This window comes from Megalops cyprinoides, chromosome 22, assembly GCF_013368585.1.
Source record: "Megalops cyprinoides isolate fMegCyp1 chromosome 22, fMegCyp1.pri, whole genome shotgun sequence".
In the NCBI taxonomy this organism is placed as follows: domain Eukaryota; kingdom Metazoa; phylum Chordata; class Actinopteri; order Elopiformes; family Megalopidae; genus Megalops; species Megalops cyprinoides.
In genome coordinates this window covers 20,838,461-20,858,581 of record NC_050604.1, presented here as the reverse complement: position 1 = coordinate 20,858,581, position 20,121 = coordinate 20,838,461, and the positions used below count along the sequence as shown (strand labels likewise).

The 20,121-nt window shown below is 49.6% G+C and overlaps 1 protein-coding gene across 8 annotated transcripts in view; it reads right to left on the bottom strand.

Moving 5' to 3' along the window:
- Positions 1–20,121, bottom strand: part of fat1a (FAT atypical cadherin 1a) — a 72,634-nt gene that overhangs the window by 43,792 nt on the left and 8,721 nt on the right. For all 8 annotated transcript variants that reach the window (XM_036516896.1, XM_036516895.1, XM_036516897.1 and 5 more), the window contains exon 3: positions 10,621–10,935. In XM_036516896.1, the coding sequence (XP_036372789.1) occupies positions 10,621–10,935 (315 nt within the window). The remainder of the gene's footprint in view (positions 1–10,620; positions 10,936–20,121) is intronic.

The following is a 20,121-nucleotide window of genomic DNA, read 5'->3' as shown; positions in this document are numbered from 1 at the left end:
TACCACAGGCTTCTGTTAACGGCACCATACAGCAGGGACAAGGCAGTACCTGAAGGCTTCGCACAAGCTGGGCAAATACCACAGCTCTGAGGTGTCGGGCCCTGCTAAACCGCATGCTATCAGCGCTGCAGCTTTGATGCTCGTCCAACGGTTTTCCTTTGACTGGAATAAGCAACGGACGCGCCAGGCAACCATTGCGTTTACAGCGGTCTCCACAGCGAGCTGGTCTCAAATTTAAGATAACCGAAGAGCCCAGACTCCAGTCCAAATCGAACACAAATCTAACTTAACAAAAAAAAAAAAAAAAAAAAAAAAAACGGGCAGAACAGAATCTTATTATGACCGGTCTTTGATTCCAAATAAGAAAAAGCGTTGGGTTTTCACTCTGGGCTAAATTGCAGCCCTGCAGTAGCCGAATGCAGAACGAGCATGCCAATCCAGACCGCATAAGAGCCGGTTTATGACCACGTTGCATCTGATTAGCATGGAAGAAAAAAAAAAAAAAAAAAGGATTTCCGAAACCCAAGCCCATCAATGGCACATGTGCCAGATCCAGAATAGCAAGCCACAACTTACAACGTCTCAAAAATAGTGCTGCGATCCGGCCAGATGAAAATGAAGGACTTCGTTTCTCTCCAGATCTTCACACACCCTTTATAATGGCGGCCAGCGCCATAAAACACGCTTCTCATTTGCAGGAACTGGGGAGCAGTCAAAACGCAAAACCCACAACGCTTTTTGCCTCGTTTTAACAAACTCATTCAGCATTCAGAATCTGCTCAATAGGCTTTAAAAAGTAACTCGGGTGTGTTATATGAGTAAATAAGGCCCAGGGAAAGTTTGTGGCTGGACATCCTGAACATTTATCAACCTGTCTTGGGAGGGTCACTGACTTCCTGTGTGCTTGTGTCTCTTTCCCTAGGGATCATCCTCAACTACCCATTACGTTTTTTTTTTTCTTTTTAAGAAAGCTTTTGTTTCATTTAAACCCCCCACCAGAGCTGTAACGTATACAACAGGATATATTCCAGAGAGCGGCCTAAGGTATCCTTAACAACACACACTCATCACTGTCAAGCAAAGGACTAACTCGTATTTCAGTAGCTTTTTTTCACTTGAAAAATGCTGTAAAACAAAGGAAATCATATCCCATTTAACGCAATCTTACCGGACGCCTCATACATCAGCATTAAAACAAGATTACAAAATAACCCGTGCGCTCTCGGCAGCTGTTGTCTCTGAACGCGGGCCTCTTCGCTGCGCTCTTCCAGGGCTTTCCGGGAGGCTAACGATGTGCGAGGCGTCCCGGGGAGGCCAAGCTGAGGGAACGCGTTGGCCGTTTCCCGTGGAAGCGGGAGAGGGAGGGGGGTGGGCGCACATTTCAGGTACACACCCCCCTCCCCCCCACCCCCCTCCCACTACCGCCGCAGCAGGCTTGCAGCCATCACCTCTCCTTCGGCAGGACAGGGTCATGTCCAGCCCCCCCCACAACAAACGTATCTAAAATTAACTGACAGCAACTCTAAAAGGTTTGCTCTAAATTGATCGGGCCGCTTTCGGTGAACTTTAAAGAATAAAATGAAATAAGGAACACAATGGAACGGGGTCCCGGGAGAGGCTCTCTGATGTGAGCGCTAAATGCGTCAACGCCGTGAAGTGCACTGAAGGAAAAAAAAAAAAAAAAAACAAAAAACACACCTCAGAGAGGAGAGGCTCTTAAAGTGCGTTCTGCATGCCCGTCTCTGCGTGAACGGATACCGCCATATTAACAGGAACGGGGCTCGCGACGGTACGGGGTTCAGAACCGAACGCCGCGCCTTTCGCGCAAGCTGTGAGGCGCTTGCTGGAAACACCCCGCAGAACAGAGCAGCCTAATGAAAACGTAACGCCTGCGTATCAGAAGTGCAAAAGCCTCTCGTCTCTCGCTTTACTCACCAAGGTGCTCCACAGGTAAACAGCCCACACAAAAAGCACGCAGGAGAGACATGCTTTGAGCACGACCCGCAAACCTGTTCCTAAAAATACCGCCGTCGTGGTGGGCTTGAAGCAGGCAGATGGTGGATATCGTCGCCCCGGTTTTTTCGGGGAAGAGGAAACAAACCGTGAAACGCAGCCTCTGTTCCTAAAAATATGGTGATCGTGGTGGGGTTGAAGCAGGCAGATGGCGGTTATCGGCGCCCGGTTTCGGGGAAAGAGGAAGCGTAAAATGAAGCGCAGCCTCCAGCTGTTGCAGAATGCGAGGGTTGATGCCGTCCCGGTGAGAGGGGGCGCGCTGCCGGTCTGTTTGAAAGTTTGGTCCGACTGTGACTGACACTTTCGATTATAGAGCAGGCACCGCTGGGGAGGGTGCTGAATTCCTCCATGTCTGCACAGGGTTAATTGGCTCGGGATGGGCCGGGTGCTGAGGCGTGTTTACTGTACTTGTTTACGATCGGGCGAATTCAATCAGGCTCCGGATTTCATTACGGGATCTCCGCCGGCGTTGTTCTTTCCCCCGCGAAGGTGACCCAGGGCCACGAGCATCTCCTAATGACGTACGCAGCGGCCTTTTCTCGCTCCTCAATGAAACGGTAATATCACCGTGCCTCGGCTGTCAGCCTGCCAACCGCGGGCCCGTCCCGCCGGAAAAGGCCCGCGGAATGGAAATTAAAACACTGAGCCTGGGGTCGCTTATTTGACTCACCCAACCCCCCCCCCCCCCCCCCCGAAACTTCACTGCAATCATCTCGGGTACAAGTAGGTATGAAAAAACAGTCCGAATGGAAGAGGGGCCTGCAGGCGGTCTCGGCGCCGCTGTAGAGCCGATGAACCGATGACCGCCAGCTAAGTGTAAGTGCCTGTGGAGGAATCGTTTATCGGGAGGGAACGGAGAGGCCCACAGACCCCTGCATTCCTCCACCAGCGCACCCACACAGACACACACACACATATCCACACACAGACAGCTAGACCCACAGAGACGTGCACACACACAGACACACACACATACACATACACGCATATACACACACACACACACACACACATCCACACACAGACAGCTAGACCCACAGAGACGCACACACATACATACACACACACACATACACACACCCACCCACACACAAACACACAGACACACACACACACACACACACACACACACACAAAATGGGTTCAGGCCCCTCCACCCCTCTTTCCCTTTCCTGCGAGTCCTCACTCACTGCCGAGCAGCAGTTCTTCAGCAGACTTTAAAAGAAGAGGCCAGCAGTACCTCCTCCAATGGCAATGCTGGTCCAGGTGCTCTGTGGCTGCGTGCTTCCAATAGGAAAACATGAAAGGAGGCGGTTAACGCAGCCCTACTAACCCCCCCGATGTCTGCTTACTGGAGCGTGACAAACATATACTCACACGGTGAGAATGAACAGACCCGGGCTGAGGAAAGCCATCTGCGTTCCTGTACAAACTGTTCTCATGTATGGATAAATAAATAATGAAGATTTCCATTATTTATCTTCTGATGACCATCGAAAAATAAATCTGTACAAAGGGCCCTGTTTAATGATATGATCTCTGATATTAACACACACCAAATATCAACAGAGATGTGACAAATTTAGAATGCAAATAAAATTACAGAGCCAGAACATTCTAAAACTGTGCAAAATGTTGATTCCCCCAGTCTCAAACACGTAATTTGTCCTTATCTCAAATGTACGTTTTCCGAGGCTTGTGAATAAGCCCGCTGCATTTTCACTCCACGCTTCTGGAGCGGTCCTTCTTCCTCTGCTGAAAGGTATGGGGCAGGTGGCCCGATCAGCAGGAGCTATCGCTAAGAGCCAGGGAGAAACGTGCTTCTGTGGAAACGTGCTCGTTCACACGCGGTATCGTGTCTGGAAGGCGGCAAGCTCGCGGTAATGACGCCCGCTGATTCTGTCCACGCTCGCTTCCACATTGTCTAAAGCGCAGGGCTCTGGATGCGGAACCCGCTTTGTACGACGGAGAGGGCTGCAAGCAGGACCAATGGAAAGGATTATCAGCACGCTCTTCTGAGGCAGGCCTGACCGAAAAACAATGGGAGCTCTTTAAAGGACCAAGATGTCCGTGCACGTCACGCAAGTTCAAAACAAACCCACGCCACTGAGATCTCCCGCTAATTTATGCAGCCAGACAAATTATTAGAACGGCACTAGGGCACCAGGCAGATTCCCCTCTGTGGCTTGATTAGACCCGGTTCTTACGGTCCCGCAGCTGCATACAGAGTGCTGTGAAATGTCCTGGGGATTGCACAGCTTTTTCATTGTGCTTTTAGGTACACTATGAGGTCATGCCCATGCTTTCACACGGGCATCCGATGGAGTGAAAGAAAAAGAAAATCTCCACTCTCGACTCAAACTGCAGCTAATTCCGCACAGCATTCTCCGAGCTTTCTCCAAGTCTCGCCAGCAGAGAGGAATGAAGATTAACAACAGGTGCGCTCGGAGCCGGCTTGGCGAATCACGAGAAGCTCCGCAACGCCCTCGTAATTGAAAGGCATTTGTACAGACTCAGGGCTGTTCAAACACACACTTCCGGCCACCGAACAATACACCATTCCAGGATTATACTTTTTTTTTCCCTTTCCTCTCCGAACAACCCCATCGTTTCTGGTGCCAGTTGCTGAACAAAATCACAGGAACCTCAGGAAGTTGTTGGCGGTAGGATCCATTTCCTATCTGGCTTCCCCCCCCCTGCTTTGGGCTGAGCCTTTGAAAAACTCCGCTGACATTGTTTTTGAACAGAGCGGGCCTTGTTGAAAACTGATACGAGGATGTGGAGAGCGTGATTTGCTGCTAAGCCCCACCGGCTACGAGCGTTTCATGGCTTTTCATGCAACTCTGGGGGATTAGCAATGCACATAAACCTCACAGAGGAATCCATACTCGCCAGAATCACCCAGATACTCCTTTTCAATTTGCCACAATGACGGGCCCTCGGCTCCGGGGGCGTCGTGGGGGGGTTCCGACTTCATTTCCAGGGCCGTAAAAATCACCTGGGTTTATCTCTCCTTTCAGCTCGGGCTGCGTGTCTGCAGTGCTGCCGCCATTACCAGCAAAGGCACAAAGGGAGGCTTTCTCCCCCCCCCCTTTGTGTAGCCTACCACATCTAGAATGGGAATACAAGCATTAGGCCTGACGACACCCCAAACGCTCTTCACTGTTTGCGTGAGTAATTTGCTTGGCTGAAACAGGCCTTTTCTTTCCCGCACAGCTCCCGCTGTCTGTACTGCATTTAGCCTGGTGCCCGTCTCGGAGCCGCCGTGACCGAGCGCGGGCCGATCCAAAATCCAAAAGCGTTACGTAATCAGAACTGGCAAGCCCTGCGCGGGCCGCGTTTGCGTAGCAGACGGCTTTATTCAAGAGGCCGCTCGCGTCTGGGGCGAGCGTGAGACAGCGCCAGGGATTCAAACCCGCAACGTTCCGGAGCCGAGGCTCCCGCTCTCTCACCACGCCCCTCCGGGGCTGCGGCGGAACATTCCGGGTTGGCCCACCCCAACTGAAAGCGCTTGGGGGTTTTTCAGAAGTGATAAAGGGCACTTGGGCTCATATCTTCCACTCTGGGGGCGCAGTGAGTTTTTCTGTGACTTACTTTAGACTCCTCCGTCCACAGCCAAAAAAGATCTTTCCCAAGCCCCGGCAACCACGGCTCCCTAAATTTAACCCTGCGGACGGAGCCCGTTTGCGCTCCTGTGGCTCTCGGCAGCGCGTTCCCATCGGGCTGTGTGCGTAACGCTGCTTCCGTTAACCCCTATCGGCAGCCGGGACGGGAACAGGGGCGCATTGCCCATCGGGCTGTGTGCGTAGCGCAGCTTCCGTTAACCCCTATCGGCACCCGGGACGGGAACAGGGGCGCATTGCCCATCGGGCTGTGTGCGTAACGCTGCTTCCGTTAACCCCTATCGGCAGCCGGGACGGGAACAGGGGCGCATTGCCCATCGGGCTGTGTGCGTAGCGCAGCTTCCGTTAACCCCTATCGGCACCCGGGACGGGAACAGGGGCGCGTTGCTCATCGGGCTGTGTGCGTAACGCAGCTTCCGTTAACCCCTATCGGCAGCCGGGACGGGAACAGGGGCGCGTTGCCCATCGGGCTGTGTGCGTAGCGCAGCTTCCGTTAACCCCTATCGGCACCCGGGACGGGAACAGGGGCGCGTTGCCCATCGGGCTGTGTGCGTAACGCAGCTTCCGTTAACCCCTATCGGCACCCGGGACGGGAACAGGGGCGCGTTGCCCATCGGGCTGTGTGCGTAGCGCAGCTTCCGTTAACCCCTATCGGCACCCGGGACGGGAACAGGGGCGCGTTGCCCATCGGGCTGTGTGCGTAGCGCAGCTTCCGTTAACCCCTATCGGCACCCGGGACGGGAACAGGGGCGCGTTGCCCATCGGGCTGTGTGCGTAACGCAGCTTCCGTTAACCCCTATCGGCACCCGGGACGGGAACAGGGGCGCATTGCCCATCGGGCTGTGTGCGTAACGCTGCTTCCGTTAACCCCTATCGGCACCCGGGACGGGAACAGGGGCGCATTGCCCATCGGGCTGTGTGCGTAACGCAGCTTCCGTTAACCCCTATCGGCTGCCGGGACGGGAACAGGGGCGCACTGCCCATCGGGCTGTGTGCGTAACGCTGCTTCCGTTAACCCCTATCGGCACCCGGGACGGGAACAGGGGCGCACTGCCCATCGGGCTGTGTGCGTAACGCTGCTTCCGTTAACCCCTATCGGCACCCGGGACGGGAACAGGGGCGCGTTGCTGTGCGCTGTGCAGCGGGGAGGGGGTCCCGCGGAGCTGAGAGCAGGGAGGATCTGCATTATCTCCTCACCGCCCGCAGCTCCGCCGTTTCAGCCACTCTTCTGAAGGCGGCCCACTGCGATGCTTTTAAAGGCGTCATTACCAAGCCGTAATATCTTACCCGCGACTCATCCGTCTCTACGCTGACTGAAAACCTGTACAGTCAAGCTTATGCGTTCAAAACAAAGAGAAACCCCTGCACCAACTTTCAAGTGGAGAAGATGAAAGGGCTGCATTATTCAGGATGTAAAGAAAAAGAAACATTAACTTAATAAGATCAGCCGTTCTTGAGGAGGGACCCTTCTGTATGGAAACTGATCGCGAAAGACAAAGGTATATCAGCAAATAAGAATCTGAATCGCCTTCTTAATGTTCCCATGGCTGATGATTTAAAAGACTCTTTGTTTTTATGCCTAAACACGACTGTGTAACCGCTTCAGAAATGCTCTGTAACATCAATGTGAAAAAAAACATGTTAATTAAGTCTCCTTCACAGACACCAACAACAGCAGAACACAAGAAATGGCAGAATTAAACACACTACTCACATGCTTCTGGCTATGACAGGCATTCTCACCTTCCAGAAACAGAGAAAGCAAGGCTTTTAGCCGGGGAATACTTTCACTGTAATTGTTTAGTTATACTAACAGAGAATCCTACCCTTCTGTGTGATCTATATTACTGGTCATACTGGGCTTGGCCATGTCCTCAGACCTATTTTAATTAGGAAGTGCAGTAATCCATGTGACTTCCCAGGGGTGTCTGATTGGTCAGTTTGTGATTGGCACCCTGCTGCTGTTTCTTTGCTCTGGTATTTGGCTATGTTCAGCCTACCAACACAGCTATGCAATTATGAGTGGCTACATTTAGAACAGTGTCTTTGGTCAGTAAGTGCCTAAAAAGGGATTTTTCAGCGAAACATGTAACTATCACGCTGACTGGCTCAGCCTATTTGGCCCAAACCTCAACCACAAGCCTACCGCGAAGACGAAAATCAGATTTATTTATCTTAATATTATTGTTTTTTAATAACGCGCTCCCGGTGTTCCTGGCGACGTGTGCGGGATCCGCTGGGTCCTGCGGCGTGTGGCCTCCCTATCCCAGCATGCTCCAGCGCCACCGGAGGCTGAAGCTTCGTGGGCACACCCGCTGACGCCAGCCACTGGCGCGAGCGCGCACACGCCCGCCGCTTCCTCCAGATGGGCCTAGACTGCCACCCCCACCGGTGCCAAAAGAAACATTATTCCGTGCCTGACATCATCCAACGCCAAATAAACCCGGGGCCCTGCGAGAGGCCGGCCCGTTCTTTCCCAGACGCCATGGATCCTCAAACCCGAGCAGAGCTCAGCGAGGCGTGGGGGAACTTGAAGCTCGGTTGCCACAGTGCCCAGGTGCAAAAACCTCCCCCTCCAAGCCACCTCTGACCAAAAGACACCACAAAAGAAAGATGCCGTGTAGTATAGTGGTTAAGGAGCAGGACTTGTAACCAAAAGGTTGTGGGTTCGATTCCCCACAGGCGCACTGCTGCTGTACCCTTGGGCAAGGTACTTAACCCACAACTGCCTCAGTAAAAATCCTACTGTATAAATGTGTAACACTGTAAAAACTGTATCCTATGTAAGTCGCTCTGGATAAGAGTGTTTGCTAAATGCCAATAATGTAATGTCACGTAAAAATAGTCATGCGTCAGAACTGACAGAATAGCACAGAAGTTCCTATGTCACTTAAAGTCGATAAATATATATTTCTGTATCCATCCAACAGATTTGTTTCTGGTCTGGTATCGGTGTGATACAAAGAGAGGTCCACTTGTGCTGCTGTTTTTGAACATGTAATTACAGTAGCTTGTGTGCTGAATGTTTAACAAGAAGAGGAGCAGTTGGCAGAGGAGTCACTCTGAGAACTCATTTCCCGTCAGCTTGAGGTACACACTGTGACTCCTCTCCATAACAAATATGAAAAGCTCACATAATACACCTCCACCACAGGAGGAAAAGAAAAAAAAAAGACTCTGCAAGGCATTGATTTGGTAATCTCCTCTCGGTATTTCCGTTGTTATGAGAGCGTGTTCGAAATTCCTCTGATAAATGTTTAAACAAGCTCTCGTATGCATGAATGGATCTACTGTCCTCCGCATAACCTTTTTTCCATGGCGGTTATCCTTTCTTACGTAAATTTCAGACAAATCGCTCGCAACACTGAAGCAAACAGGTCCGCAGAACATGAAATGTTTTTGCGAGTTCTGTAAACGCCTGCACCTCTGGAGGATTTTTCCCCCCTTTTCTGCTTGACATATGATAACAGCCGTCCCGCACTCGCCTAATACCATCTGACTCCACAGCGTGTCACAGAACGGTGAAAGGACATGTCTAAACACTGCGCGCATGTGGAGGTATGAATTCGCACACGCAAACAGAAAACCGGGCAAACGCCTGTGTTTACACTGCGGCCCGGCCAGCACTGCAACCCCTCGACGGCTCTTCAGTACCCAGGCAGATAGGCTCCAGGAATATCTTCCATGTTTAGACGGACGGTCTCTTTTCCTCGCAGGCATCTGCCACAACTATTTGGGGAATGTCAGCGCCCTGTTCCTTTCCTGCCTACACCCAGGCCCAAACAGCCCTGCCTGCGCCCCACCCCGTCTGTGGACCTGTCCCGCAGCCAGATAGGTGCTCCGGCATTAGGGGAGACAGATGCGGCCCGCGTTTGAGAGCCGAAAATCGCCGCGTCCCCCTCCTCTGCACCTCCTACGGAGGAGAGCACCCCGCCTCATTAACGAGCTCATTTGCAGCGCCGCGGCGGAGGCTTAAACCAGCTGCCGGCGTTTGCCCGGCGGGCTGGAGCGCTGCCAAGCACAGAGAGGCCAGCGGCGCTCGGCACGACCAAAAAAAAAAAAACAAAAAAAAACACCCTTATTTGGTCTGAAAACCCACAACAGCCATCGCTGGGGCAAAAAATAGCTGCGTTTGTTGATGAGGCGGTCTTCGAATAATGACCACACAAGTCGAGGGGAAGGGGTAAAGAGAGGCAGGATGAAGAGAGCCGTCTGGTCTATCTTCTAGCCCGTTTCGGCGGAGGGCAGGACCGCGGGCTCTGCGGCGGGAGGCTGCCTGTCAAACCGACGGCGGATAAAATAAAGCCTTGTTTTGTAATCAACAAGTTTCTTCCTCGCCGCTCGATGGAAAGTGCCCGCTTTTGATCTCTGAAAACTGTGTCGAGAGGATTAAACCCAGGCACAGCTTTTACCCAGAATGCAAAGCGGCGCTTAAAGCCTGGGCTGCATTTCCCCACCGTGACCCCTGCATAAGCGTTCCTCAGGACCCCCGCATGCAGGAGCCCCTTCCGTCTCATTAACTGACCGCCAACTGCAACAATGATGGCAGGGGTTTGAGAAATCTCCCTTCCCCCCATCCAAGCTAAACTGAGTGCAAATGTAAAGACTCTGAAGAGCACCGTGGGAAATGAACACTTCTTTAGATAATACTGCACAGATTTTTTTTTAATTGCAATCAATTCCTGCACTTAAAAAGATACCACGTTCCGAACACCATTCCAGCAGTCCTTGCTCGTCTCCGAGGAGGACAGCGGAGTTCTGAAGCACATTAAATATTCAGAACCCATCCATTTCCGAGGTGGGTATGTTTAAGGAGGAGCGTCCCGCAAAAAGCCTTGGCCTAAAGACCCCCTCTTACACGCGGTTTCACATGTTAAATTCAGTGGTGGTTGTAGTAATGGCCTTGCATTTGGGGCCAGGGCCGAGGCAGTGCAGAAATGCCCCCGACCCTTCGCAGAGGTGTTAGAAGCAGAAACACGCTCACCGGTCTTGGGGTTGATGGCGAAGAAGCCCTGGGGGTTCCCACTGGTGATCCGGTAGGTCAGCTTCTCGCTGGACTTGGTGTCCGGGTCGAAGGCCTCGATCTGGATGATGGACACGTCCTTGGGAGAGTTCTCCATGACCGAGGGGTAGTACACGGGCTCCGAGGTCTGGGGGGCGTTGTCATTGACGTCCTGCACCTCCACGTAGACCTCCACGAAGGACGAGAGCGGCACCGCGCCCCGGTCGGTGGCGTACACCGTCAGCCAGTAGTGGGGCGTGGTTTCATGGTCCAGACGCTCCTGTGTCCTAATGATGCCTGTGGAACAAGAGGCAGAAAAACGCACTTAATATTTCAGTTTCATTTGCATCAGCTCGTGCAGATGAGTACTCAGCAGGAAGGGTGAGACTGGCAGCGTCAGCCTAAATGTTCACCACAAAGTCATCCATACTCCATAATCCTCCATCCATACCACTCCATCCGTAATCCTTCATCCATTCTCCTCCATCCATCATTCTGTATCCAGTCTTTTATCACTACTCCCTCAAACTGAAAACATCTCAACACCACAACACCAAATCAAACAGGTTCCTGACATTACCAGGTGATTAAAAAAATCCAAAATGGTCTGAAACAAATGTTCAAATGGAAAAATCCTCATGCTCCACAGTGGCATTATTAGAAACTTACAACCTTTTAATAAAGTAATCTATGAAACCCCTGCCAAAGGCAAATGGAAGTAGATATGTACTGCCTGTGTGTGTTTTTCCGCACACACTTCCTCCCCTGTAGAGACAGATGCGGCCCCTGAACAGGCCCACTGAAGCTCTGCTGAGATTGTAAAGCTTACAACATCGCGTGGGTGCAAGTTTCAACTACAAGGTGTGGTTGTTTATAGCTGTGTGCCGCCTGGCCAAAGGTCGCTCCTACTTGGACTAGAACATGTATAAATTTACATGTCGTGTCATATCCATGAGATATGGCTGAGCTGCTTGGCTCTGGACCCGTATTGCTTTTCACTTTGCATCCTCCGGCTTTGTTCTCCCTCTGAAACCCTATGACTTGCAATGACGGTCTGTCGCTGAGACAGAGGTTTACCTTTCACCTCCAGGATATAATACATTAGATCCGTCTTTGACTCCTCACACTCTCTGGTTCCTCCTCTTCCCCTCATTGCAGCTCCTCTCTTTTGCAAAGTGGCATTAAATGACGCAAATCGGAGACCAACACACAGAGCAGCTCACTTGGGGTACATTTCCTACAGGCATAGGATCTAGGATAACCTACATATTTTCTTAGGAATATTATGGTTTATTTATAGAGGAATGCAGACTGAGAACACCACACACACACACTCTCTCTCTCATACTCACACACACTCACACACACACACAAAGACAGGCTTACATTTCATGTCAGCCAAGATTAAACATAACGAAATAATTATCCTTTGGAAGAGCTAAAAACACAGTGAAAAAGTTGTACATGGCAGGGGGAAGCTCATCAGGGAGCGTCCCGCCCCAGAGAGAGAGAGAGAGCCGCGGCTCACGGAAGCCCTGGCTGCAGATTTGAGCTGTTGCATGTAACAGTTGTGTGGGGAGTTGCGAAAGTAGCGCATCAATAAAAAATGCGAGTGCAAATCTGACTCGCGGAGCTCCGGGGGGAGGACGTGCGGGCCTCTGCCAAGTCCATCCGGGCGCTTCAGCGATCAGCCGGCCGGCTCCCGGAGACCCCGGCAGCACACAGCTTTCACCCCGCCTGCGCTCTGCGGCCGGACCCTCAACCGGCGGGGGGGGGGGGGGGTTAAGGGTCGGGGTGGGGCTCCTGGCGGCCAAGTCTACCCCCCCCTCTTTAGAAGAATGCCAGACACCGTGACACGGGCCGCGTGTCCGTGCTGGAATGTTTTCGTTTCAGCGCGCCAGTCGCGGCCGGCGTAAATTATGCAGACGTTAGCGAAGTGTGCTTTCTGGGCTTAATTGCGCTCTGCTTTTCCTCCAGTCCGTCCGCCCAGCGCAGCAGCGTGTGGCACTGTGGGTAACACACCGGCCACAGAGCCTGAACACCGCAGGTCTGAACCCCTGGCACAGCACTGCTGTCCCTCTCAAACAGAGTTTCTCAGCGCTCTAAACATCCTGCTGTTCGAATGGATAACATGCTAAAAATTTCAGCTGTGCAAGCCACCTAGGATAAGGTTGTCAGCCAAGCAAATAATAATAAGCCCGTCTTTAAGCACCTGCTTAACAGGGCTGCCTCAAGTCAACGTGAACTTCTAAGCCAACTGCCCCTCACAAGCTTAAAGAAACGAAGCGCTTGCCAGCTACCAGTCTTTGAAATAACAAAACAAAACATCATTTGAAACCAAATAACGCTGATTTATGGAAGATCAATAGCAAATTCCACACCGTTTGGATTGTAGCTGTGAGGAACAAACTGTCACAGGCGAACTTTGGATCTGGAGCCCTGCTAGGGAGATAAAAGTGTGACTGATAACGTTGACGAGTTTCAGCTTTTACTTTCTCCGCTCACTTTTTCCACAACACCACCATTCCACTTCAGCCCTCCCCTTCAGCAACCCCTTCCACACTGCAGCAGCCACTGGGAACGCGTACACTTTCTTGTTTTTATCATTGCTATTATCATAAATAGCTTCATCGTCCACAGTAAAAAAAAAAAAATCAGTCAGCAACCAAAGCTTCGTTAAATGTTCTATATTTAGTCCAACGTTTCACTGACGGCACAGCTTGAGTGACTGACAGATACGGCATCCGGAGAAGACTAAATTAGTCAAAGGATGTCTAACTTTTTTCTGTATGAATAGACAAAACATCTGCAGTTGCCCTTTGTTACGTTAGATATGGATGTGTGCCTGAAACTAGCCTCCAGGATAAACAATGTGCTGCTAGTTAAGTTTTCCTACAGGACTCCAGCTCATTAATTTGATGCAGCACATACCAGAAAAAAAAAAACAGTGGCAAAAATAGAGGAATGCCTCAAATGCTAAAGCTAGAGTCACACACCGCCTAAAATAAAAAGATTAATCCTCTCCTTGTCTGAACGGCAGCCATCTTTGACCATGGTAACCCCTTCTAGAGATTTTAGCCTGAAGTGAGCAGTAGATGAGGAAAAACAGCACTGCGGCTATTTGATCCACTGGGACACAGATGGTAAAATGTAGGTATCATGGTTGAAGATTCGTGGACAGCTTTTTCCCCCCTTTTTTCCCCCTGATTGTATTGCATGATGGCATTGTTTCAGTTCAGGAGATTGCACATTACATGCACATTAAAGATGGAAATTGAAACAAATTAGAGAGCCAAAAAGATTACTGGCTGTCACAAGAGGATTATGATTTTCACCGTTATCCTGTGTGCTCCTTCCCACACGGCAAAAAGAGGATGCTGTGAATAAAACAGGCCCCGCTATCTTTTTTTATGGCAGAATGTGTGATGAGCAATCAGTAAACTGTAGAGGCACTTCAAATACAAAAGAAGAGGATGCCTTTCCGCCAACAATGTGCGGCACTTCAAATCAGTTTTACATGACCTCATAGGCAGGACAGACATGAATTAATTTATACTGAGCACTGGAGGTTTGAGAGAAACCGAAAAAAAGATCTGTTCTTAGCAGCTTGTGCATGTATTCCCCGGCATTATACAGTCTGGAGTCAGAGTTTCCTTTGAACTGCCATTGCTGGTCTCTTTCAACGGCCTCCACATTCCTCTGCCTTCTTGGGCCTCCTGCTCCGAGCTTACATAAACTTTCTCATCAACTTTTTTTTTTTTTTTTTCCAGCGGTGGCAAAATGCTTCAGATTCCAGCGCAGCGCAAAGCCCGGGCATATTAAAAACTCCTAATCTGTGCCGCCGAAGCTCCCTGCGCTTAAATCATATCGTTCAGTATTTTTCCCAGAGTTCTCGGGGCCTTCCGCCCGCCCTCCTCAGTATTTATGCGACTCGGATTCAGAAGTCTCGAGGTAAGGCTGAAATGAAAAACTGAGGGAAACTCCAGCCATGGCTCCTACTGCCTCCAGACCCAATTTACATAGGGTGATTTATATTAGCATTCAGTCTCTCCCAGAACACCGGGGGCATACACACACACACACACACACACAGAAATAAGGCCTCGCATGTGCAGAGTAAAGATATAATTTCTTAATAAATACGTAAGGGAACCCAGACAAGATAGATTAGATCAGAAGAAGAATCAAAATTGCTATCTGAAACGTGTCGCACCCCGAGCGCTGGCACGGGCTTCTGAAAACGAACAAGGTTATCAGCAAGCAAAACACAGATCCTGGAAACTATTTCCAAATTACTGCACAACAATTTAACAAACAGGATCCCGCACAATGGCCCATTCTTATTTTATCTTATCTGTGTGTCTGCCGAGTGTCCTGGGCAGAGCAATTACGGCACAGCGAGCCGCTCATTCAACCCCCCGGCCATTTCCGCTGCATGCCTCTCCGCTTGCATTGTATACAGATGCAGTCAACACAAATAACACAACCAAACAGCTGCCAGAAGGGAGCCACCATTTCAGTCTGTCTAAAGTACTGTTTCAGCAGCTTAACAACGCAAAGCACCGTGCCTGACCAATCCATCAGCCTAATCTGATATTAAAGAAAAAAAAAAAAAAACACTTCCATTACCAACACTCCACATCAAATCAATAAGCTTTTGAGATCCACTTCACAGATACTTAGAACAATCGCGAGACATCAAAAACATTTTTTGTCATTGGAAAAAAAAAATCACAATAATAATAATGAATGGCTGTATTCACGAGAGCTCAAGGAAAATAAAAGTCTTCCATGAATGAAGGGGAGTGATGTAATTAGAATATGCCTGACGGGGTTCTTGTAGAATTTAGCCCATTAATTCCAGTCCAGGAAACCTATTGGGACATGCCCAGACAGCTCCCATTGTCACTCCGCTGGATGTTATTTCAAAAGCTTCAGAGCATGTCTGTTTGCAAGGCTGCCAGTTTAATATAACATTATTTAAGACCTGCTATCTTCCAACCCTGGGGGGGGGGGCACTCACTGGTATTTTGATAATAAGTGAAGGGGGGGTGTGGGATAGTGGATTTGTTCTCTTCCATTATTGCTGGAATTTTTTTGTGGTATGCGATAGTTCGGTGCTGACGTAACTGCCATTCCACAGCACAAAGACAAGTTCGGCAAAAGCTGTTCTGAGGTCTGAACAGAAGTTCAGAATCAAAGGTAACCTCTGCTGATTGTACAGACACGTTCTCCCCTGTGAACATCCGCTGACCCGCTCTTTCTGCGAGTCTATTCTGACACGCTTACTTCGTGACTCACCCACTTTTCGTACAATCCGGGCGATACCTCCATTCCGCAACTCAGTAAGAATGAGCCACCCAATCCCCGCAGCTGCCCAGCTCACACGGTTAGATAAAGGAAACTTTATGTGCGTGAATTAGAGCGCCGCGTGTCTGAGACGCAGACTTACTGTAAGCGCTGCAATCGATTTTCCGTGATCTCCTTTTCGCTGCTCAGAAAAAAAAAAGAATACAGCAGTCAAGCTGCTTCAGATCAGACTCTGAAACTCCTTTGACAACTTCTGCCTTAAAATGGAGTCTCAGGCCACCCTTAGAGTAAAACCTAGAAACTGCATGCACATGACCAGCTGTCTCAGATCAATGGCTATAACAGCACGTTCTGCATTGATAAGTGAAAATGAAATATTCCCCTTTCCCCTGAGGTCGGTTGATAGCAGTGTTGTTCATGACGTGTGTCATCACAGAGAAACTCAGGGGCACCGGTAATGTCACCCCTACTACAAGGCACAGCCACAGAGGGGCACAACCCTACAGGAGGGGTGGGGGGGCAGGGGGCATAAAACCCAAATTTTCTAGCACTGTCCACTGGGTTTGAAGGATTTTTACACAAGTTTTTAAAAATGCAAAGTCATTAATATTTGAAACATTTCAGAAAAATCGCCTCCCCTTGTGACCCTCCAACAGCATACAAGCAGCCTACAGCGTGGCAAGCTTTGCACACCAGCAGCTGATTTTACAGGGTTAGAAAAAAAAATCTCATTCTGGTCCATCCTCTACACTGCTCCCGATGTTGCCTTGTGACTTTCTCTCCTGTGCCACTGCTTGGTGGTTCCTGCATTACCATGATAGGAATCCGTTCAGCAGTCTCACACACCAGCCCCAGGCAATGTGGTTAGTGCGCAGTGTGAGGACCAAGCATAACAACCCCTGTGTGTTGATGTCAGCGTCTGCTGAAACATGGGAAAATATTCTCACTGCACTTTCAAACCCTTTCCAACATGCCGATGTATTTGTTTACCTGGACAGTAGATTGAACATATGATCATGAATGTGCAATTAATCTTAATTACTATGGAAAAAGAAACAGATGGCTCTGTGCAGAAGCATGAAATAGTACCACTGTTATAGTTGTTATAGCATCATCTGAACTGGCTCTCTGACTGATAGCTGAGGTGTCATATAACTAATCGACTATGCCCCTCAAACTTTGCCCAACATCCCTAAAACTTTCTATGTTTAGTTCATATTGTTATTATCAGTAGTTCAAAGGAGAGAATATATAGCCCATCTTAGAGGTACCTTTAAACAGACAACAACAGCATGGGGGAAGTTAACTTCCAATCAAGCCAGCCGGCTGCACGCGGTCCCTTTCCGAGTTTAAAGAAAACTTTAACGAGCGAGAGAACGAGCAGCAAATGTTAACTGGGGAAAGTGTGCTTTTCATTTAGCGCCCTGCAATCAACTCCAGCTCGCTGCACATTCCTGGCACGGTTGCTCCGGCAACGCCGCTCAAGCAGCGGGCCACTCGGAGGCGTGCGTTCTTTGAGAGCACCGAAGAGAGGCCGCGCTCCCGGTCTCCACACAGCGCCGAGGCCGAGAGGGCGGTGGCTTCGACCCTGTCGGACTCCCATGATGCCCGTCTGGAACCCCAATGGCCAAAACGCGAAAAAGGGCCAACCGCTCGGCGCATGCCTTTCTTATCTGGCATCACCGGGGGAACGAGGCTGCCTCACTCGCAACAGGAAGGGCACTCCGATGGCAGGTGGAGCGGGGCAGGGCAGGTTTGGGGCGGAGGGAATGGAAAGGAGGGGGGAGGGATGGGTGACTTTTGAAGAGGGGGAAAAAACACACTAGCGGAACTTTGTTGTTACATGTCGAACTATTCCACCAGCCTTCACAAAGGCCTCTTTCAGCGGCGCAGCCAGCCAACAACTCGGAGCGAAAGGGCGAATGAATACATTATCCGCTAAGCGCATGAACGGAACAAACGAACCATGGGACCGGGGGTCAGCGCTTTATCGCCCGTTATTGCGTGCTCACGCGCGGGCCTGCATCACAAACTCCTCGCTGTCTCTCCCAGACCCCGGCAGCTTTTTTTTTTTTTCCTCCCCCTGTTTTCTGATCTATTGAGCTTTGCGATCAAGCGTTTCCTCGCTCCACAAAGGACTCGATTCTTTTCTTGAGACCACATGTTTCGGTCCGCACTTCAGATGAGTGCAAATTAGTTTAACAAATTTGAGCTGATGCGGAGAATAGGGACACTTAACAGCTGACTTCATTAAAGAAATGCAATTGAATGTCTTAGATTCCAATAGTTCCCTCACAGACAGAGGCAGGAGAAACTGGCAGATACCGCTAATTCTTTCCATGAAAGCAACTGCTAGGGAAAAAAAAAAGAGTTCAAAGGAAAGCTATGCTTAGCTGAACACAGAGGAGATCACACAACACCCTGACCCAAGAAGTCAGGAGTCAATCTTCTTTGAGCAAACACAGGCCTAATGAATTGCTTCAAAACAGAGTACGCTTTTTTTCCCTACATTGTAAACTTCAGGTGTGCATTCTTCCCCTCTCAATACTTGGCAAATGATTCCTCCCTGCTTCAACCTTCTTAAAAAAAAGTTCTTAAATTGGGAACTATCTTTTGCTTTTGTAAGCCAGTAAGTTTCCAGAGTTTGGAGTTTAGAATTACAAGCCTACTGTACCCTTCCAGACACCTGAAGAATCTAGAATCTCACCCTCCCCCCACCATTTCAGCACCTCTACTACAATCCTTCCTCACCGGCATATCTTCCCTTACATATTTTCTCAGACACAGATTTTTCTACCCAACACCCAGCATCATCACCCCCCCGTTTGTTTCCTTTCCACTGGCCGGGTTATTAAATCAAGCGGCTAAGATTCCACACGAGGTTCCAGTGACATCAATCAAGTTAGCGGCATACCTAGCTGCCTTTAGTGTGTCAGGCCACCATTAACTGAATTACCCCAACCACACCGTCTGTACACACACCAGGGACAAAATTAGCTTTGGCTCGCACACTAAATCTCACCCAGGCTCCACATTGCCGCCTGCCCTAAACATGTTTGTGTGATATGCAGACAGCAATGCAGGTCCCAAAGCCCAGTGACTGAGTCAGCGCCTGCTGACAAACTCTACGGAAACCAGTCATTACAATCTAAAAGCCATAATTTAGTTTCTTTTTTTCCCCACAAATATTAGTTAAAATATCTTCGAAGAAGGCATCATTTACTTCTGTTGTTGTTTTTTTTTTTTTCCCGGGCAGAGGAAAACCAAAATGTTTTTTAAAGAACGCAGAACACAGATTTTGAGGTTTCTTCAGTGTTTTTGTCAATGTTGAGGAAAATGTTGAAAAAAGGGTTTTAAAATGTTGAAGAGGAAAATCTAAAGGACTAGCAGCAAGCACACCAAAATTATAATAAAAAAATCCCCTGCCCAGCTGGGAGGCATAATAACTTTAAGTGAGTAGTACACTTTAATGCCCACATTCCTGACAGCTGCCCTCATTTTTTAACACTGGTGGAAGCAAAACATGAAAATATAAGGTAAAGGCCTAAAGAAAGGCCACAGATGGAAAGCATAAGACGCAAACTGCAGTAAAGTAAAACGTCCACAGATGTGTCGAGTCTTCCTTTGGTCACCACCCCCCCCCATTAAAACAGCAGAACTAGAGGTGTGTGGCTTCTGCCATTCCCAACCCTACTTATCTTTCTTCCCCCTTGCCTGGGAATACGACTACTTCTGAATTAGAGAAGAAAGAAACAGATCCTGGGTGTGCACCCTTATTTTGAGATCCATTTCTTTTTGCAGGATAATCGTCTGACCACATGCGGTATCCTCCCCCTATTCCCAGCCAACTCCCCCCAAACACACACACACACACACACACACACCCAGCCACCCCCCCACCCCCCACCCAAACTCCCAGGGAAAGCACCGCCTTTGGCATATTTGGTTTGCTACCAGCATCAGCAGTGTCCCGCACAATGGAGGCTCAATGCAATACAATCCTATCATGAGCTATGTAGATAAACCAGACAGAAGAGACAAGAGGTATGCAGGAGAAGCAGGTTAACACTGCGCCTGTTCTACGTTATTCACATTTAGGCTGCATTCAAACACAATACTTTTAATTGTGTCTCCGGTCTGCGGTAATCTTAACATCTTACCCAAGATTCGCAA